This window comes from Anoplophora glabripennis, unplaced genomic scaffold, assembly GCF_000390285.2.
Source record: "Anoplophora glabripennis isolate ALB-LARVAE unplaced genomic scaffold, Agla_2.0 scaffold47, whole genome shotgun sequence".
Lineage (NCBI taxonomy): Eukaryota > Metazoa > Arthropoda > Insecta > Coleoptera > Cerambycidae > Anoplophora > Anoplophora glabripennis.
In genome coordinates this window covers 302,319-324,500 of record NW_019416342.1, presented here as the reverse complement: position 1 = coordinate 324,500, position 22,182 = coordinate 302,319, and the positions used below count along the sequence as shown (strand labels likewise).

At 32.7% G+C, this 22,182-nt stretch overlaps 3 protein-coding genes across 3 annotated transcripts in view; 2 read left to right on the top strand and 1 right to left on the bottom strand.

Moving 5' to 3' along the window:
• Positions 1-409: 409 nt before the first annotated feature.
• The window catches only part of LOC108906385, a 29,650-nt gene continuing 7,877 nt past the window's right edge, over positions 410-22,182 (bottom strand). Inside the window, exons 7-11 of the mRNA XM_018709614.1 lie at positions 21,053-21,437; positions 18,629-18,840; positions 15,880-16,100; positions 15,555-15,711; positions 410-762 (exon numbers count right to left, since the gene is read on the bottom strand). Of these exons, the coding sequence (XP_018565130.1) occupies positions 547-762; positions 15,555-15,711; positions 15,880-16,100; positions 18,629-18,840; positions 21,053-21,437 (1,191 nt within the window). The 3' untranslated portion in view covers positions 410-546. The remainder of the gene's footprint in view (positions 763-15,554; positions 15,712-15,879; positions 16,101-18,628; positions 18,841-21,052; positions 21,438-22,182) is intronic.
• LOC108906484 lies at positions 2,024-6,346 on the top strand. The gene is made up of 5 exons (XM_018709757.1): positions 2,024-2,084; positions 4,941-5,169; positions 5,233-5,409; positions 5,473-5,697; positions 5,976-6,346. Exons 2-5 carry the CDS (start codon positions 4,962-4,964, stop codon positions 6,005-6,007), a joined length of 642 nt encoding a protein of 213 aa, XP_018565273.1. The 5' UTR covers positions 2,024-2,084; positions 4,941-4,961; the 3' UTR covers positions 6,008-6,346.
• Positions 6,400-7,397, top strand: LOC108906485. Its single transcript, XM_018709759.2, has 3 exons — positions 6,400-6,689; positions 6,750-6,909; positions 6,975-7,397. The coding sequence occupies exons 1-3, from the start codon at positions 6,486-6,488 to the stop codon at positions 7,112-7,114; spliced, it is 504 nt and encodes a 167-aa protein (XP_018565275.1). The 5' UTR covers positions 6,400-6,485; the 3' UTR covers positions 7,115-7,397.

Sequence of the window (22,182 nt, the reverse complement as noted above, 5' to 3'; positions counted from 1 at the left end):
ATAGAAAAAATACTGCAATCGGTTTTTATGAATTGGATTTGGCTAACGCTGATTGAGGTGTATGCTATTCAGAAAATAAAATTGTCCAACTCCAAAGCATACCATAATATATGCCATACTGCCATCCACCACGCCACGGTCACTAGATAACCTAATGGGACGATGGGATGATTTTGTGACTTGTTTTGAAGTAGCCATATATTTTTATGTCAACGTGGACAAAGCACCGAGCAGTAAAAATATTTGCAAGTGATTTAAAGAAATATATTTTGGCACGAAATATTTAATATTGGTATATAAATTGGCATACATCAATAACTGTAAGTAAAACTAGTTTATGTTTTAAAATAATTATTTTTATTTTATAAAATTTGTATAAAAAAAATATATAGAAGAACTTACTGACAGATTTTACATATATTTTTAAATCATTTCAAGTTTTTAATAAAATGTATTTGTTACTTTCGCTATAGAAGGTCCATGCACGTGAGATGAGACTGCTGATGTCACACAATCGAATCAGCTTTTACCGGAATATATTCCGGATTACTGATCATCCTCACAGTCGCTTAACTCCCCTTTAACCGGTCGCATTTTGTACACGTGTTTCCATATTTCGTAAAAACAGACTGTCGACTGAAATCGGTAAGAGACCACCAGTGGCATCGACACGTGAGTGATTATATTCCAGGACAATATGCCGTAAAAGTCCATCTGGTTCGGGTGGGAGACCGATCGATTATTTTTAAGTCTGTTCACAATCTGAAAAAGAAACAGAAAGTTCGTCGTCGAAAAGATTTAAAATTTCCCTCTAACATTAGAGGTAATAAACAAAATTATATAGTTGTCGGTATTTTGATTTTTTAAGCTTAATTCGAGATCTTGGATAGAGAAGCAACAATCAGGACCGTAAGGTAAATGTACCTATTTACGATCTGTAAAAAATCTGCGTTGAAAAATATAATATTTATTATTTTATAAAAATGTTTATTAGATGGAGGTGGTATGAGTGTGGATAGACACCCAATGAGCACATATACGTTTTAACAACGTATATTAAACGTGTCACATGTTAAATAACCGTTGTAGGTTACAAAATAAACCGTTTGATAAAGGTGAATATAGCAACGATTTAAAAACAACGTTAATAAAACGTACATCTAAACTCAAATGAACATCATAGCTGCACAAACACGTTTAAATAACGTTTTACAATTAACGTTGGAAACACTGTTTGTATGAACGTTACCTAAACGTAACTATTAAAAGAAAAACGATAAAGACATTTCCAAACGTCATATGAACGTTATATATAGTAGTTGACCAAACTGATTACTTTTACGTCAATAAAATATATATTTTGACTAATTAAATCAACGGTTATAAGCAGATACGTTTAATTAACATTTAATAGTGACTCCTGTACAATGGTTTATATAAAAATGTTATGTGAAAAGACAAAAGGTAGCATCGGTTTAAAACAACGTTATTAAAACGTATGTCTCGACTCAATTAAACGAATAGGTACATAAACACGTTTAGGTAACATTTTAAATTTAACGTTGGAAACACTAATCGTGTGAAGGTTGAATATACTTAATTTGCAAAAGCAAAAATGACAGAGCTATTTTTAACAATTATGGGTGTAAGAAAACACGTTTAAGAAACGTTTAATAGTGACTCCAGTAAAACGTATAATTTGGCTACATTTAACAATACAAAGGTACACGTTTTGGTAACAATTAGAAATTAACGTTAGAAGTAGGTGTACTGTTTCTACGAACCTGAAATAAAGATAAATAGATTGAATATTGCGGAATTTGAATTTTTTATATCTTAGTTGCTTGATATATGTACTGTTTGATGTTGTATGTATAATTTTAATTTAACAAATAAATTTATGCAACCCACTGTGTCGCTCGATCCGACCGCACAGAGGTGATCTCCCCCCTACTGGTGGTATGCACCCGGTAGGGAGAGAGCGAGACAGCTATCGCATATTGCTATTAGTACTCGTTTCTTATATTAACGTGAAGTTAAACAGTGTGTTTCGCAGAGTTTCGCCTGCAATAACCTATTTCGCAGTAAGTATACAACTTATACATATATGTATGTACCTACCTAACGTAGTTTAACAATAAACATGTCTATTCAAATATAATGTAAGACACATTTTTTAACAAAATTTATCCAAACAAGGGATGAGAGTAATAAGGGGTTTGCACCAAAAAATTTACAAAATAACATAACGTTTAAGTAACGTTTTTGTCATAATATTCGAATTCTAATACCTACAGTCCTGGTCCTTAATGTTTTTGTAAAATGTATATAATGTCCTATATCCCAGTTCAAGACTTGGTAATTAATGTTAAAAACCAATTTAAAGAAAAGAAAATGTAGAAGAGGGTGAGTTTTCCGTAATTAATAAATTAAACTTATTTGTCTAACAAATATGAAATCAATATTGTTTATTATATAATATTATAATGCAAGTGTAAATTTTGTAAAGTTTCTTCTCTTGCCGAAAGTAATATTAATTAATTAATGTATGTTATGAGTACAATTATCGGTCATTATGAGCTGTCTATATTATAACATGTTTTTTAGGAATAGTGCTCCCATATACATGTATTCGAACTTAAATAGTAACTTCGACTGAGGCCATCCCTTTACACGTATAATTTACATCCATTCAAAATGTCATCCTTTAAAATATTGTCTAAAAGGCAAATGCAAAGGCAAACAAAAAAAAGGTTGAGACTATTGAAAGAGCAATGTTACGGTGACAGAAAAAATGAACCATTAACTTCAGTGCAAGCAATTCCGAATTTTGTGGAAATAAAAGCTCCATTGTCAAACATATCATTATTAGTTTCAGAAAAAGAATGTACAATATCTCCGTCTCAGCAGTCGTCTCCTACCCAAGACGATACGAATTTATTATATACGCCATTATGTCATTATACAGTAGATTCATCTAATTCTAATAAAGAAAAATATGTGGAACAAAACCTTTCAGATAGTCTACGGGAATGGACATCTCATTACAATATAGGCGTAAAAGCGGTTAATGATCTATTAAAAATACTTCACCCTCATATTAATTATTTACCTATCGACTTCCGTACGTTAATGAAAACACCGCGACAATTAGCTACTATTAAACTCATGAATGGGGAAATGTTTTATTTGGGCATCCTAAATCAATTACTACTTAAATTAAAATATGGTTTCAGGTCAAATGAAAGTATGGTTATTTTGCAAATAAACATAGACGGCTTACCGCTTTTCAAGAGCTCTTCTACAGAATTTTACCCTATTCTAGGTTTATGTTCAAATTTGAATAATCAAAGTCCATTTGCAATTGCATGTTTTTGTGGCAGTGGTAAACCGCTACCTGTTGAAAGTTTTCTGAAACCTTTTTTGGATGAAGTTCGGGATTTACAGGTGAATGGAATCAATTTTGACGGAAAACGTTATGAATTCAAGATAAACTGTTTTATATGTGATGCACCAGCGAGGTCTTATTTAAAGGGTACTGTAGGTCATACTAGTAAACATGCCTGTGAGCGATGTGTAATAATTGGACGTTACAAAAATCATCGCATTACTTTTGCTGAAAATAGATCTTATCCACTAATTGACGACAAAGACTTTGAAATAAATGTGAATAAACCATTTATCAAAACAAAATCTCCTTTGCTGGATATCAATATCAAATTAGTTTCACAGTTCCCCTTAGATCCAATGCACCTCATATTTTTAGGAGTAGTTAGAAGACTTCTTTTGGTTTATTATATAGATGGAAAACCTCCATTCAAGTTATCGCACAGACAAATTACATTACTAAATTCAAAAATTATGATTATAAAATCACACCAACCAAGCGAATTTTCTCGAAAATGTAGATCTCTTTTCGAAATTAAACGATGGAAGGCCACTGAATATAGAAGTTTCCTTCTCTACTATGGAGTTGTATTATTACGAGATGTTCTTCCAAAAGACCAGTACAAGCTTTTTCTTCTTCTTCATAGTGCCATTATTATATTATCAAACAAAAATTATATTCAACTTTATATTGACAAAGCACAGTCATTTTTAAATGATTTTGTTAAAGGAGCGTGGAAGATTTTCGGCGAAGAATTTGTTGTCTACAATGTTCATAGTCTTCTGCACTTAATTGATGATGTGCGTAGATATGGTCCAATAACTACATACTCCTGTTTTCCGTTCGAAAATTATTTACATTCTCTTAAACGAAGTGTAACCTATAAACAAAAACCATTACAACAGATTTATCGCCGTTTAACTGAAAAAAATAAATGTTTAGAAGAAACAGTCTGCAAAACTGATTTAAATAGTAATAATACAAAATTTACTTCCTCATTTAAATACAACGAAATATATGACTTTAACAAAAAATTGCTGTCATATAACTGCAAGAAAATATTTTTTTCTGATTACGCTCTTTCCAATACATTACCTAATAACTGTGTTATATTGTCGTCAGGAAAAGTTTGCTTAATAAAAGAAATTACAGTAAATGAAAAAACCATCACTTTTGAGGGCGTAAGTTTTGCGTATAAATACGATTTGTATACTACACCCATATCATCATCAGCCTTAAATATTTTTTACTGTACAGGTCTTGCCAACAAACATGCCATTTCCTTTAGTGACAAACAAATAAAATATAAAGTATTTCTTATTCCTTACAAAGAAGGATTTGCTTGTTTTCCGTTGCTTCATGCAATTACTTAATGTTCATTAAAAAACTAAAATACATGTTTTTAAAAATCCTACTAATTATACATGTGTAAAAAATTGTAATTTTTTACATTTTATATTTACTATGTATATTTTATATTTACTATGTATATTTTCGATCAGAAAATTACATTTTTTTTGCACGGATAGTGACTGTACCATTACACTTTCAGAAGTCACTGTTAATGTGAAAAATGTACTTTTGTATTGTGGAGTTTTGTAAACGGTATGGTGCTGTCGAATTTGCTGTTGTTCCATTGCTATGGATCACTAAAAAAGGGACTAAATGTTATTGGCCATCCTCAACTAACAAGAAACCACTACACATATTTGTACAAACCTTTCCGCTGCCTAATAAAAATTGGAGGCAATATAAAATTGAAAAAATTCATTTTAAAACAGGTATGTCGATAGAAACATAGGTACACATAAAAATATTTTGTAAATATCTTTATTTACTTCCAGAATCATACCCAGCTGCAGAAAGAGAACTAGACAAAATAATTACAGAGGTGGAGGACATAATTAGCGCATCGAACGCTTCTACTGAAACCAGTGTTATTCGAAAAAGAACATTGTCAACAGATGTCAGCGACTCAAGCGATAATGAGGATAATCCCATACAACCTTCAAATTCACAACGTAAGTAGATTTTTTTTGTGACTTCAGTTTTCAATATTTTTTTATTAAACATCCATTTTACAGAATCGGGATCTTCAACCGCTGCAGTCATAACTGATATTTTACCAAACGCGATTCATAACGAAACAGAAATGCTGAATATCAATTTGACACAATGGCAAGCCCCAACTACTTCAGTCACACCTAACTGTCCAAGCGCAATTCCAAAGCAATTGGAAACGCCAAACGGAAGAAATTCGACACCATCAGCATTGTCCGAAACTTTAAGCAGTAACGTAATTATTGATGGTACATAATAATATGAGCAAATTTCCATTTTTAGAAGGTGCATTGCAGATGGGGTGGAAAATAAATAGCCTACCTAAATATTACAAATATATTATTTTTTTATTCATTTAAGCATATATCGAAAAAACAGTTTAAACATATTTTTATGATACAAGGTGACTCAAAAAAATTTGATGTATATTAAACTCACATATTGACGGCCATATTCTCCACTTATTCTACTAGCACCATTCTAGATAATATATAGGTAAATTTATTAACATCTCATTTTTTTTCAGATCAGATCTTCTACAGAAGTTCACGTATGTGAATTAAATAATAATGACTTGCAAAATGATTCATATGAGATTTTTTTTTAAGTAATAAAACAAAGAAAATGTACATATAAATATAATTGATTATTAATCATAAAAAATAAACATGAAACTATTTTATTACTATCACTTACTGTCACTTAGTTAATGCTTTTTTCAGTTTTTATTCACAATGAAAATTGAAAATATTTCTGATTTTATAGTAAAAGCATTTGCTTAATGGAATTTATAATAATATAATATACTACTGTTTTATTGGACCTTCTGCAAGATCAAGTAACAATTATTCATTTAATTCTTCAAAGAATTGCAGGTTTTTGAAATTTTTTGGAAATTAAAAAAATAATATACCTATATGATTTATTTAAAATCCCCTGTATATGTTGCATTTCTTTTTAAAAAATCTCAGTGAGTAGCTATGAAGATAAATTATTTTAATGAAAATTTATATCATTTATAGAGTTTGAAGAGACCATGTTGTCTGCTGTTGCTAACTTACAAACGCAACAAACACAAATGTTATTGACATTGAATGAAATATTAAGGTACCACAGAAAAATTGCTATGGAAAACCTAGTCGAACCCGACAATTTACCAGTTTTTCCTCTGAAAACACTGGATGAATTTTTACATTTAGAAAACCTAATTCGTGATGATGATACCATGAAGCTATATATGGTTAGTATACATGTCAGTACGTAATAATTTCTTAATTATTTACATTTTCTTTTGTGGCAGGTGAGGAGATTGGCAGCATTGGGGGGTTCCGGGGTAGAAAGTATTACACGTAGAATAATGAAATTCTTAATAAGCAACGACCTTGCTATTAATTTCAATTGGAAAGGACGATTTTCTAAAAAAGCATTTGAACACACCAGAATAATGAGGATAATTTATGGTAAATCAAGATATTAAATATTGTTATAAAATAATTATTTTCTAAATATTGTTTTCTATTATTAGATGCAGTCAAGCAGACATTTCCTGCCCGCGAACATAGCGACATGTTAGTTGCAAATACAGTGAAGGAATGGTTAAAGCATGCTGTTACACGAATCAAACAGGGTGTTAGACGACAGATTTTAGAAAGCCAACAACAATAAAATGGTACCGTAAACCGGGGTGACTATAATCCACTTTTCATATTGAAAGTTCAACAGTCTTTCGAATTGCATAGTTTGCCAATTCAAAAATGGTTTATATATAGGAAGAATAGATGTATATTCGATTTCATGAGTTTTTATGGAGCAAAAAATTTTTTTTCAACCTTTTTTAAAAAAAAACATGGGTGGCCATATTCACCCCCTGGTTTGGGGTCACTATGGCCAAGTAACTTAATTTGCGTTTAAACTATTGTGAACCCTTCTATGAGGTGGCTATGGCCACTAATAACTAAATATATATATATATGTATATGTTTTACAAATTCCGGCAGGTACCTAATTAAAACATACAAAAATTTCATGACTGATTTATTTAAAAGAATATTCATATTTTTACATAATCAACTTAAAAACAGATTGCCAAAACAAAAAGAACATAGGTAGGTAATGTGTCGCAATCTTAAACTAATATAAAAAATCTGTATATTTAAGCATTTCTGGGACGTCATAAATATTCCTGGAACTTTGTTTTACAGGAGCAGAAATCTTCTGCATGACATCTATTGATTTATACCACAAAATGTCCTCCTTTTCGGGCCACTTCCAGGAACGCACACCACATGCCTCCATGGTTTAACAAGGCACTCACTATTTTTTTTTTTTGCTGGATCTGTCCAGGAAAATACTTTTTGTCATATCTCACAATGACATAGTCAGGATCTTCATTAGTTTCTGAATCACTATTTGAAGGAGGCTTCATCCAGTTGTCGCCTTCTCCTTCCGACAAAGATATGTAACTTATCGACGAATCGCCATCACTCTCGCTGTCTGCCAGCTGTTTGGTAGATTTTGTATTTTTCTTCTTATTTCCTTTACTTTGTCCTACTTTCTTTACTTTTGTCTTATCAGGCATAAATTGGTCTACGATTTTTTTAGTCATCGTGCTGGTTCCTTCCCCTGGATCGGTGACATTCCTGTTTTCAACACTTTTGCCAGGAAGCACATCCAATTTTGTTTTTTTAACAACTTTTGTTTCTTTTGCCTGTCCATCACCATATCTTTTCTTGTCAAGAAATTCCAAAAGCGAGTCGTTTAGCATGTTATTACTCTGCAATTTTTCTCTGTCTTGCCTTGGCAATCGCTCTAAAACTAGAGTTCTGTCACACGGAAAAATTCCACATTTTCTGAAGCCAGATTTGAGAGCTTCGGGACCTGAAGTTTTTAAATCTTCAACCAATTTTTTCAAAAGCGACGGAAAATGTGACTTATTAACAACACAGGAATGCCTATTCTTATAATCTTCAATGATTTTTCGCCATTTCATTTTTAGTGGCCTAAAGTAAGCCACATCCAACGGTTGAGTTAGATGGGTCGTATTGGGCGGTAAACAAATAAACTTAATATCATTTTCGCGGCAAATATCTATCACATATGGACTAAGATGTGAAGATAAATTGTCGCCAATTAGCGCTTTTCTTCCAGGTTGTTTCTTCAAAATGGGCAGCAATAAATTCCAAACCAATCTTCAAAAATCGAGGCATCAAACCATCCGCTTTTGCTTCTATTATAACGTGCTCCTTGTGCTCCACCGGTAGTCCATGAATCGTATAGATTGGTCGCCTGATAAACAACATATGGCGATACAAGACTGCCACTTGCATTCCCACAAAACATGATCGATGTAGAAGACTTGGGGGAATGGATTATCCTTTCGGGATATTTGCATCCTCTTTTGGTTATGACTTTCTTCTTGCCGGGATCATCTGTGAGATTACTCTCATCATAATTATAAATGTTTTCTGGAGGTATTCCATCCAATTCTTTTTCCAAATTATCAAAATATTTGTTGAGGGTATCTAAAGATACTTCTGTTCTAGCATTTTTAATGTTTGAAGTCTAATTCTAATTTTTAAATTCTAGCCAACCTGCTTTTAAAACTTTCCCTCCATATTTCTGACCTAAATTATGCATTCATTATGTTATTGTATATTGTTATACTATCAATATATTATTACACATTCCTTTTTAAAATTTAGCTTCTGTTAGATATCTTACCCTTCTTCTCTTCTTCCTCAGAAAAACCGTTTCAAAAAACTGCCCTCGAGCAGCAAATAAAACTTGAAATTGCTAAAATACATACAGAATTTAACAATTGTTATTGTTTTTGTTCATTATTTTATATTTACTATAGCTACTATTTAGTGTCATTTTTATTGTTTGAAAATACTTTTTTCAATAAAATGTTTTTCTAGAGTTTCATTTAGTGTTTTCTTTACGTGTTTTAATGGTATTTGACAGTGGATTAAAGACGTATATTTATACCGTTGACACAACGTATCTAATGACGTATTATTATAGTATGTATAATACGTTTAAATAAAAATAGTTCTAGCTAGTAAAATAACGTTTCTTTATTGTGTACTATCATACTAAATCAAACGTCTTTTGTGACGTTTAAAGCTGGAACATAATTAACGTTAAATATTTGTATTAAAATCACTATAATTATACGTTCTCTTGTGGGTCAATTATTGCTGATAAAATAACGTTTGGTTTTCGTTTAAATTTGTAATAAATAAAACGTAATTTCTGACGTTTTAAGTTCAAATCCAGTCAACGTGTAATGTTTGTATTAAAATCAGTATAATTATACGTTACGATGTATGTTAATTGCAATGGATAAAGTAACGTTTGTTTATCGTGTATATTTATATTAAATAAAACGTTGTTCCTAATGTTTTAAATACGAATACAATAAACGTTTAATGTTAGTTTCAATAATACCTGTTATTACACGTTGCCTTGTAGGTGCTATTTAACGTTAGTTCCCGCGACATATAAAAGTTGATCATACGTTATACATGTACGATTTTATGATCACGGTTTTCAGTTATATATAACGTTATATAAACGTTCTTGTGTTCACTGGGCAATACACGCATTGGTAATGCGGCTGCAAATTGCTGTCACTAAATTTACTCTAGAAAGTACACTTTTAAGAAATGTTATATCAGAAATGTTTTAAAATATTTACATTTATACTTCTGTTATATATATTATTCTAAGTGAGTTTTTTAGTTCAATTTCTTTATAAAAATCCTAATAAATTCAAATAAAGAGGTCGTTAATATGCATCAATATTTGCCTATGTCTTATTAATGACCAGGTAGATCAATATTAGGATTTCAAATGGTTTTTTATTATGTACTTATTTTTTTCAACAGCAGTAGTAGAATTAAAGCATATTTACATCATTGGTAAACATACGCAAAAATTGTTTACTTTTTTCCGACCTATGTTTTACTGTTTATAAAAATGGTTATAGATTTTTAACAGGCAGTTATTTTTAAGATCCTGTATACTTTCTGGTTGGTCACCGTATATGTTTTTTGTGGCATAACTATCAAACCAACAAACAAGACAATGCCAGAGACTGCAAACAAATACTACAGACAGACATTTTTTAATTCAAATACCCTAAAATATTACATAAGCATTAAATGTTTTTTCATATCCGTAGTCTTCCTTTACCATCATGCCTTTCATTGTTTTTCCCACATAACGTTTACATCAATTGTTCCTCTCCCACATTTTATGAGAAAAGCAGCTCTAATCCGATGGAATTTGTCCCCTATATAAAGCAATCGATATGGATTCTACACCCTTCCTGTGTTCATAAGATACTTAAGAAGTATTTTCGAATAATTATGCCTCGATTTAAACACCATCGTTAAATATTATCTACCAAAAAAAGCAACTTATATTTAGATGCTCAAAAATGTATTAAATTTTAAATTATTAGGGAATGTAAAAATTGATAGAAATGATTACCTACTTTATATTTTTGTTGTTGCTGAATAAAATTTACATGTAAATTCGTTTATTAAATAAGATCAAGTTTTCCAAAAACACAAATACACTGTGTCTCAAAATGATGTAATAAAATTCAATTTTTTTTCAGTTGAAATTCTAACAAATCTCGAAAGAGGTCAATTAGTAAATATAAATTGTCACTTTTCTGCAATATTTTCTATTTTTTTGTAGCTATGTTTGACAGACCTATATCTAACATTACCAACATTTTTTTTAATAGGACGCTCTATATTTTATAGCATAAATAGATAATCCGTCTAAAGACGAATTCAGCGATATAAGGATATACCTACTTTTCTGTCATAGTCTTTAAAAAAATTAAGGAATTAAATGAAAACAATAATTTAGTATGTACTACTTTTTATATTATTACAACGAAAATGTTCAAAGTGACCCCCATTAACCATTGCACAATGCCCAATTCGGTTTTTAAAGTTATCAATTACATTTTGAATAAAATTTGGTGTTATGTTTCGAACTTCTTCTCTGATACGATTTTTCAATCCTTCGATAGATAGTATCTGGTCTGTTCACATACACTATGCTTTTTAGATAGCCCCACAAAAAAAATCTAATGGGGGCTAAGTCAGTGCAGCGTGGTGGCCGTTCAAGCGGACCTCTTCTGCCTATCCATCGATTTGGGAAAACTTCATTAGGGTAATTTCTTACATCGAGGCGAAAATGTGGATGTTGGTTGTCTGTTACCATCTTGTTGGTACCAGACATCACCAGCAGGCATATTGAGCTCATTAGGGTTAGGAAAAATTTATTCCAGGGCTGGAATCAGCTGAAAACGCAAAAATTCAAATAAATGTCGCCTGTCAAATTGCCCTCAAAGAAATAAGGTCCCAGTATGCGATTTCCTATTATTCCAGCCCAAACATTGACTTTTTCTGGCCATTGTGTATGTTTTTCTTGCATCCAATATGGATTTTCTGGGCTCCAAAACCTAGTATTTTGCCTGTTCGTTGTTTCGTTTAAGCAAAAAGTTGTTTCGTCTGTGAAAATTATGTGATTTTTTAAGTTGAGTTACCTTTCAAATAAATTGCTAATTTTCTCACAAAACTGTAATCTTCCGCCCATAGTATCATAGTATAGTATCATCTGCCCATAGTTCTTGTAAGACGTTAACTTTGTAAGGATGCCACTTTTGAGGCTTCAGAGTTCTGTGAACTGAGGACAAGTTGAAGTTGTCTGAGAGAATGGATGAGATTGTATCTTCGCATCCAATCATATAATTAAAATTTCAATCTCTGTTTTTCACTTAATTTTATGTGTTTATCGATGTGTTTTTTTTTAGCTTTAAAGCTTTAAAGTAAGTAGAAATAGATTATTAAAAAGTAGGTACGTCTTTTAAAGTACAGAAGAGACTATGCTTGCTTTAAATAGTCGTCAGTACGACATAAAAACAATTTTTTACATTTTTTTGATAAAAAAAATTGAAAATGTTGCAGAAAAGTAACAATTTCTATTTACTAATTTCAGCGATTTTTTTAATCTGAACTGGAAAAAAAATTAATTTTGTTCCAACATTTTGATACACAGTGTATATCAATAAAAATAGACTCCATTCTTCTCCATGTTTAGGAGTTAGGAAATAAACGGAAAAAGGACAATTATTGTCATTGTCATCTCAGTTTACATCCACGATTACATTGATTTCATGAAAAATTACTTCCCTTACTAAGATAATGGAATACAAAATATTTCCATACATTCAATAATTTTCTTTGGAACAGTGTATTGCTATTTATTTGCACACGGAAGACGAAATATAACACTTATTTTTATGTTCGATAACAAATGAAGTAAAATGTCTAGATTTCCTCAAAATGTGCCATTAAGACCCGTTTTCCAAACTTGAAAGTGTTTTATGTATGGTAATGTGAAAATATTTTATGAAAATATCTACAAAAGCTATGTGCGCTCAGTTTTTGTTATTTTTTTTATTTATTAAACAGCACGCTGAAGAAAATATACAGGGTAGCCCATCGAAAACGTACCGCAAGGCATTACAGGGTAGTAATGAACTTTTCGGCAAAATCCAAAAACAGGTAAAGTTTGCTTCTGAGGGGGACAACTTTTGGCGCAAAAATATAGCAAAATCTTCAACCCACTAAGTGGGGGTGCCATCCCCCCAATTTTTTTAAATGGGAATGGGGGTCATTAGAAAGGGCTTTTAATTCTCTATACATCGATTCTTACTTTTTGAAAATCGATCCATTATTTTAGAAAATATGCAGCTTTGAAAATACGAACAATATTTTTGACGAGAAATGCGAAAATCGATTTAATTTTACTTCAAAACTTACGGTATTAGCTTGGTAAATTCCTTCAAAAGAATTCGCTTTTTTTTTTTCTGATTTGCGAATTCTTTAGCCTGATTTTGGTGAGCAAAAAATTGTCCGCTTTTTGTTTCGTATTTAGATAGGCCACAAGAAGTTGCTAGATAACTGTCTTGTGACTTGTAGTTGAAGAGTACCAATACTGCCGAGTCTTTTAAATTGATTAATTATGGTGTACTCAATTCCAGAAAGAGTAGAAATTATTGAGCTTTTTTTCAAAAACAATGAATGCGGAAATCGGGTCGCCGAACTGTTCAACCAACGGCATCCTGAGAAACATGCGTCTGGAAAAATTGTTCGCGAATTGGTGGCCAAATTTCGCGAAACTGGCTCCGTTCATAACAAAAAGAGGCAGGTTGAAAATCCGGTACTAAATGAACCTACGGAAATAGCGGTATTGGGGCAAGTGGCAATGGATAGTACGCTGAGTACAATGCAATTGGCTACTGCGACAGGAGTGAGTCGTACAAGTGTCCAACGAATATTAAAAAAATACAAATTCCATCCTTATAAGATTCGGCTAGTGCAAGAGCTAAATGAAGACGATTTTGATCGTCGTTTGCAATTTTGCGAAATAATGACTGAACGAGCGATAAACGATAATTTCCTCTTTAATGTGTGTTTTTCGGACGAGTGTACGTTCTTCTTGAATGGTTTAGTGAATCGCCATAATTGTCGTTACTGGGCTGATACCAATCCAAGGATTTTCCATGAGACACACTCCCAACACCCCCAGAAGTTGAATGTATGGGCAGGTATTTTTGGAAATTCCATTGTAGGTCCTTTTTTCCTTCCTGGAAATTTGACAGGCGATATGTACTTGGATTTACTACAAAATGTCATCGACCCAGCTCTAACAAATATCATAGAGGACGACCCTGCTTACAATGAACACGAACTGATTTTCCAGCAAGACGGAGCTCCTCCACATTACTCGCTCAATGTGCGCAATTACCTAAATGAGACGTTTCCAGGACGCTGGATAGGACGAAGAGGTGCAATTGAGTGGCCCCCTCGGTCACCCGACTTAAATCCTTTAGATTTCTTTCTCTGGGGGCACATTAAAAGCAAAGTTTACAGCACTCCACCTGATACCTTGGAAGATCTGCGAGGACGAATCATTAATGTATGTCGCGAAGTAACACCGCAAGTGCTCCAGAATGTTCGACAACGGTTTGAAGACAACCTGTATCATTGTATGCAAGTTGGCGGACAACATTTTCAGCATTTACTTGACTAATACCGTAAGTTTTGAAGTAAAATTAAATCGATTTTCGCATTTCTCGTCAAAAATATTGTTCGTATTTTCAAAGCTGCATATTTTCTAAAATAATGAATCGATTTTCAAAAAGTAAGAATCGATGTATAGAGAATTAAAAGCCCTTTCTAATGACCTCCCACTTGACCCCCATTCCCATCTGAAAAAATTTAGGGGATAGCACCCCCACTTAAGGGGTTGAAGATTTTGGTATGCTTTTTGAGCCAAAAGTTGTCCCCCTCAGAAACAAATTTGACCTGTTTTTGGATTTTTCCGAAAAGTTCTTTACTACCCTGTAATGCCTTGTGGTACGTTTTCGATGGGCTACCCTGTATAATAAAAGCTTGAATTATCACAAATACAGGATTCTTTAATGTTGTGAAAACCTTTTCAAAAGGTAGAAGGGAGTCTTCTATGTATGCTTATTTCCAGAAACTGTGCAGAGTTACAGCCCTTTAAAGGGGGTTTTATTTTCCACAGTTGGAGAAACAAAGGAGAATGTAATTTAGGATGTTACTGTATCTTATCATTACTGTTACTTTATTTTTCATTGTTGTTGGAGTTGAAAATTTACAATTGAAAAATGGCATTTAAAAATTCGTCTCCTTAGAAACTTTTTCTGTCTCTTGCATTTCAATAAAATGTTCCAGTATTAATAATAAACCTATAATTAATTCTCTAAATTGATAATTTACTAATTTTAAAATTATATACATATTTATTATGGCCAGTATCTTATATTTTAATACGCTTTTCTTATTAATTTCGATATTACGATCCTGATTTCCAGCTTTTTATCCATAGTCACCAAGCCAGCTGTCATGGATACGTTTTTTTTGTTGCGTCAGAGGTACTATATAATTTCAAGTTAACTATACAAAATCACCAGCAACTTTGTACTTTAATAGGTGCTTTAAATTTAAAAATAAGAGAATTTAAAGTGGATGACGAGGTTAATACTCACCCATAAACATATGTTTATAACAAGCAAAAAAGTAATTAGTTGCCTCCCTGGTTTCTTACGCATTTGGGTTTCCGTGCGACATCGTCTCCGCCAGGCATCAAAAACCAAAACAGTCTGGCAACAACTCTGGATCAGAGCCGACAAAGGCGTAATTATTCTAAAAGGCGAAATTGTTAGGTGCAGAATTACAAAATGTTATTAAACTACTAACTGGGGAAACATTTCATGTGCTTCTCGTACATGTAAATGCGATGTACGAAATAAAAGAAAATTTAATCTGAAATCTTTTCGAAATGGATTAACTCCAACGTCAGACATTGTTTACCTCATTATTCCACCTTTTCCCTTCTTGGTCCCCATGAGAAAGCCCCCAATTATTTGAAATAGAAAGTACATGAAAAGTCCAGATTGCGTTACCAAAAGAAGCAGATGTTCCAATTCTAATCCCCGTTTTTCTTTTACAAAGCTAATGTCCCTCAAGGCTGCCATGCAGGATACGGCAGCGATTGTTGCTGTCCAAAATAATATGGCCTCCCATACGTTGACCTAAAAACACGCAGGCAGCAATTTAAATAAAATTAAAGAACCCTGAACACTCTACAGGGCGTCAATGAATTTATGTCAAATTTAAAAGGGGTGAAAAACCGAGTTAACCGATGTCTCAAACTTGTGTCGGAAGTTTAAGGTCATCGGGAAAAAAGCTAATTAAAAATGTGTTAAAAACTGTTTTGGAACTGCCGAAATACATGTATTTTATGGCGGCGAGTACTTTCAAGAATTTCTGTAACACTTTTTGCGAGTTTATGCAACCGGACTGTATTCGAAAGAGTCAATTCGTAATCAATTCGTCAATTGCTGTGTTGTTTTTCGAGAGTATATTTAATAGCCGTATTTCTAAGTTTTCTTTTGAAAATGGCGCACTGACGCGTGCGAGCGAATTGGATACGTCGCACTGAAGCTTGTGTACAAGCAAATCGAACATCTATAGAACTCAGCAATTCTCAAAAGGTAGCTCCTTGCAATGTTGAGGTAAGTCAGACTTTAAAATTATATTTCACTCAACTCAAATCCGTATATTTACCTCAAAAATATTTGAAAGAAGTTCATTAACATCCTGTATAATTAGAATATCTAAAATTTCTAAAGTCTAAAATGTTAATCACGTTTTATTGTCAATGTATGAAATTTTTACTCAAAATCAATACAATTTTTGGTGAAAACGAATTGAAATAATAACATCATGTGTTGAGTAACGTTCTGCCGACTATTTGTTCTCTTAATAAACTGTTGCTGCTACAAATGCACTAAAATAAATAAGAACATGTTTACTTTAATATTAATATATCTTCAACAGTTACTATATAAATGGGATATATAAATAATAAGGAATACGAAAGCAAATTTGGAATTCCTCTTTATTTCCTTAAATCACTGTCGCATTCGCCATTTCTTCGACTATTCAATATTCCTGGAACATATTCAAGTGGACTTGAGTTGATATACATTATGTAAAATACCTACAGAATGTTTGAGAAAACAGTAGTCATACAACAACAGCAGGTACCACAAATGAAAATTAACGAATTTATAGTCAATCTCAACCCAAAAATGCTTTGTTCGCCGACATTATGATAGCTAGTTCAGATTTTCAAACTTGTTTGATTTGTTACAAAATTTTCTCTAACAGAAATGTTTATTATTATCAGTTAAGGTCGACACAAGAAATATCAATATGATATTAGACATTAGTGACATCTGCATAAGTTAGATCATTAATTGCTCGCTCCATTATTATGCATTTCTGACTAGGAAGAACACAAAGTTTGTCTGCTCCCACTATAGTAAATAGGCTATTAATACATTGTTTTTAAGGAGGTAAGTGGATTTTACCTCCCTCCGGAAAAAAGCGATACAATGAATATTTATAGTAATTGTACAGTTATTACATTTAGTAACATTTTCAGCTACATAACTTTCTGCAGTTGTGGCTGATTTCCACCGACCATGTCTCTTGATTGCGAATACATCAACTTCTGTATTAGCCAGTGACGTTGCCGATGTTCTTCTGAATTAATGTATATGTTTCAGGATGTTCTAGTTTCAAAAACTGTGCAATCTTATTAGGAATCATAGAAAGGGTATTCTTGCCGACTGGTGTAACATCTACCTGCTTCATAGCGCATAAAAAAGCGTAAAATTTCAGTTTTGATTTCCAATCTAATCTTGATATATTTCTTGAGAATTTATAGGTGGGAAACAGAACCAAACGAGAAGTGATTGTAAACGTATGTGACATACATTTTTAGAATCTGGAATTGTAACTACAATAAAATGCCGTCGATTTTTTTTTAAATTGACGTTGTCCATAGTTAGTTTGCATAACTCATTAGAACGGCAAGCTCCTGCAATGCCTAAGACCGTCAATCCCCGCAGGCAGCATTTGCTGCACTTTCTATTTGAAAATCACTTTAGAATAATTTGAAATATAAGAGCTAACATATAAAAAACTAAAAAGTCATGTCATAAAGCATTATAAAGTCCATTCGTGTAACATAATGAACAAAAAAATTGTGGACATAATCCGCGCGATGTAATTTCAGCCTCGATCGAATCATGTCATGAATTGCAAATTCTTCAAAAATATCGTCGCCTCTGAATTTCAGTTTTATAAAGTTTGATTGCTATTTGTCAATTACAGTATTTGCATGTGAAAAACGCAAGTACGAGATGTACCCATGTTAACAACTTGCTTAATTAATTTAATCTAACTAAATAGAACTAGGTATAGTTGCCTGTACTAACTTTTTTATTCCAAATAATCCCTTATAGTCCTTTACGTTACACATCATCGCAACAAGAGAATTGAGTAAAATTTACAATGTGCGAAAATCTAAAAACTAATAACTAAAATATAATTTATATTGCCGCTGCGCTACTCAAGTACCTTTATTTTCATGGGACCTCAGTATAACGTCATTAGCTTTATCTTTACTTAAATAATTTAAAAATAAAAGTATGCAACACTCGAGGCTTCCAAAGTTTACATGTGGGATAAGTTCATTAGCAGCACTTACTTGGAAAACCGTGGCGTCTTTGAATTCTTTGTAGCCGACGAGCTCAAAAAACATTATTAAACTGATGATTGTTACGGCGAGCGCCAGGATCCCGCTGAAGAGTCCTTTATGGGCTTGGGCGCAATCGACGGAAAATTGACTGTGACTTCTACCGTAAATTACATTACAACCACTTTGTCCTGATATTTCTGTTGAAAGGTCTTGAGTTGCTTCTGAAAATTAGATTTGATGGTAAACAATGTTTGAGTGTAGTACATTATAGGGCAGACGCCATTCGTCTAGAATTTGTGTTATCGATTGTTCTCGGTTATAAAAAATTTGAACTTCTGCCGTTCCTAATATGTTGCACTGCCACTGAACAGTAATAAAAATGTACTACAAGCAAACAGTTCCTCTTCTATTAGCATTAAATTGTAACAACTAATCATGTTTTGATGCAAAAATGGGTTTATCTAACTAAAATTTATGTTTTTCTTTATTTTCTCAGAATTGCTGTATACAGGATGTTTCTGAAATAAGGTTGAAAAGGATGATAGAGGGCCGTACCTTTGATATCGAAGTTACCGCGCGCCGCAGTGTGAAATCGCTGATGGTGGTTTTGATGGTTTGAATTTTGTTTTTGAAATTGCTGAAATGTCGTTTAAAGGTAATACAAAAATTAAACTAATAAAAGAATTACCAACCAACAGACGATATGCTCTACAAAAATTGTTGAAAGGTGTTTCCATGTGCTAATAAACATGCCTCCAAATGACGGTCAAAATCAGTCCGCATCAGCGTTGCCAGTGTCAGTGCTAAAGTACTGAAATTAGTGATTTTCTAGGATTTCCAACACCACAGAGATACTTTTTTGTTTCGGTCTATGAAAGAGAATTACAAGAAAAATTTTTGTATTTTGTTTATCATAATACATTTATTTGCAAGCTCTGTTAGTTCAATGTTCTGTGGTTTATTGAATATAAGCAGTATGGACTACATTGAACAGAAAACAGATTACAATATTATGTGGTCGTGGTGTAATTTTCTAGTTTTGTAGTACTCTGTGGTCTGTGGTAGTTACTGTTCAGTGTTATGGTTATGTTTTATGTTACTGGTACTGTGGTTCGGAGAGATTTCTAATTTACCAGAATCAAAGGCGAGTTACAAACGCTTGACTTCGAACTTTTTTGATTTAAAGTACTCGATATGAAAAATGGAGTAAAAGAAAAATGTTTCAAAAATATTTGTTTATTTGTCATGAATATAATTAGTCTGCTTCACAGTAGTGCTGGTGCAGAGAGAATTTTCTCTCAATTAAACAATATAAAAACGAAAAATAAAAATGGATTTCTTCCTAGTACAACAAACTCTTTATTATTAAGTAGAGGGGTTTTGAATGGATTTCCTCGAATTTTTTGGTTAATAAAAATGTAAATTAATAAAATACTTTTGTATCAGTACTTTCTTTCCACCGAGTACCAAGTTTCTTCCCACTTTATTACTTTCATATTTACATGTCTTGCAACACTGGTCCGCATACGTGCAAATACTCCCGGCATTTGTCGAATCTCATAAGCATTCTTTTCGAACACGTGCACAAGATGCACAGGGTCGGCATACATTTATGGTTAATTTTCTTAATTAATTTTCTCGAAAACAGAAGCATTTACACCTTCAGTTACAAAAGTTGCTCATTTTGGTACCATCTATCACACTTTCCAAGGAACGCACTTATTTCAGAAACACCCTGTATACAGGGTGTCCTCGGACAGTTTTCTAAGAAAACATCATTCATGATAAAAAATATTTGCTTTTCTTAGGAAGTCACCACCATTGCTCATAAACATACACATAAGTGATAAAATGTACTGGATGTTCATAAAATTAGGTCGTGTTAAATTGGTTTAGATAAAAGAAAATTATATTAAATAAAACTTTAAAATGACCTGATACAGACAAACTAACCTCCAATTCGCACTCAGAGATCCAAAAATACACTATTCTCAATCTGACCTCTAATTGACCTTGATCCCGTTTGGGGTGGAATCGATTAGTTATTGTAAATAATAAAAAAATATTTTTTTGGCCAAAATTGAAGAGGACCGAAACCCGGCCTAATTGACCCCTTCCCTTTACTGAATTGAATCTGAAATAACGTTTTTGAAATTAACTTGAGGTTGACATTTACAACAAATAACATGCGTTTATTGATTATTTAAAAACAATAATATAAAAAGTACGACTTTAGAAAATATATCTTAGAAAGCAATTTACGAAGTCTGCAGACAAACTTGCTGCCGAGTAAATACAAATTTAAAGTTAGACCAATCGAACCGTAGGCCCCGAGCTGTTACAGCGGTTAGTTAAATTTCTATTTGACTCAAATATTTACAACGACGTGGCCTAAACATCTCGCTGCGACAAATTTTAATTAACCCTACATACCTCTCTCGCCGTCATTTGCACAGTTATTCTTCCACATAAGCGCCAAAATCACGGCGCACAGCAGGCTGTACTCGACCGTGCAGGGCGACAGAAATCCCTGAACTTTGGTCAAAATCGGCTCCATTATATTGGATTGCATGCAATTGGACTTGTGCTCGTAGAAGTTCTTCGTTATGAGGAAACTGTTGGAATTTATGAACTGGAAGTCGCCCGTGGACAGGGTCTGGTTGTCCCTGGCTGCGATCTGTTGTCTCTTTTGCGCTGACCTGTAGATGTCTCCTTTGGTGTCTAGCACCAACACGTAGAACCATTCGCAGAGGTTGGTCGCTATCATGTGCATCAGGCCGAAGTTCGCGATAAATTTGCTTCTCATAACTCCTAAAAACTGTTTTTAAGATCATAATTTGAGACCTGTTTATTTACACAATAATAATAATTTTTCTTTAGTGCGACACAAATTACTAGTAGTCCAACCAATTACACTTGGAGAAAAAAAAATTGTAACACCGACTTTTATAAGTGGAAATTGTAAAAGGGCTTATAATAAACTAAAAAATAAATGCGTGAGCAGGGTCAGCGGAGGGTTGATTTGGGGGGTTGAAAAGTTATGAAAAATTGTATCATTGGGATTTCTGGCGAAAGTTGACGTTAAACAAAGAAGTATCCAATAGAAAAGTTGTAGATCATGCAAAAATCTACAACTTTTGTAGAGGTCACTTTTTAACATAACCTCAAATATTCCGAGAAAATGCGAAAAACCGTTTTTTTTTTCAGATTATTCGTTTTTTATTTCATATTTCCGCAAAAATAATTTAATTTTAATGAAACTTGGTGAAAGTATACCTTTCTCTGTCTTAAATAACCTCATTTTTTAGATAAAAAAATCAAGAAGTTTCTGAGATATTCATATTGTTTGTCCTGGAACACTTTTTGTTCAAAGAAAAATTCTACTGAAAAAAATCATCGTACAGAGTCCTGCCGGATATACTTTTTGGTGAAATAAAAAAATTTATAATCACAGTTGCAAAACAGTAAAAAATGACTTGCAGCAATGAATTTTTCAGTAATTTCAGTAATTTTTTTCCGTCTAAATGAGTTATTTTGATCGGCCTATAGATCGTTATTTGGCA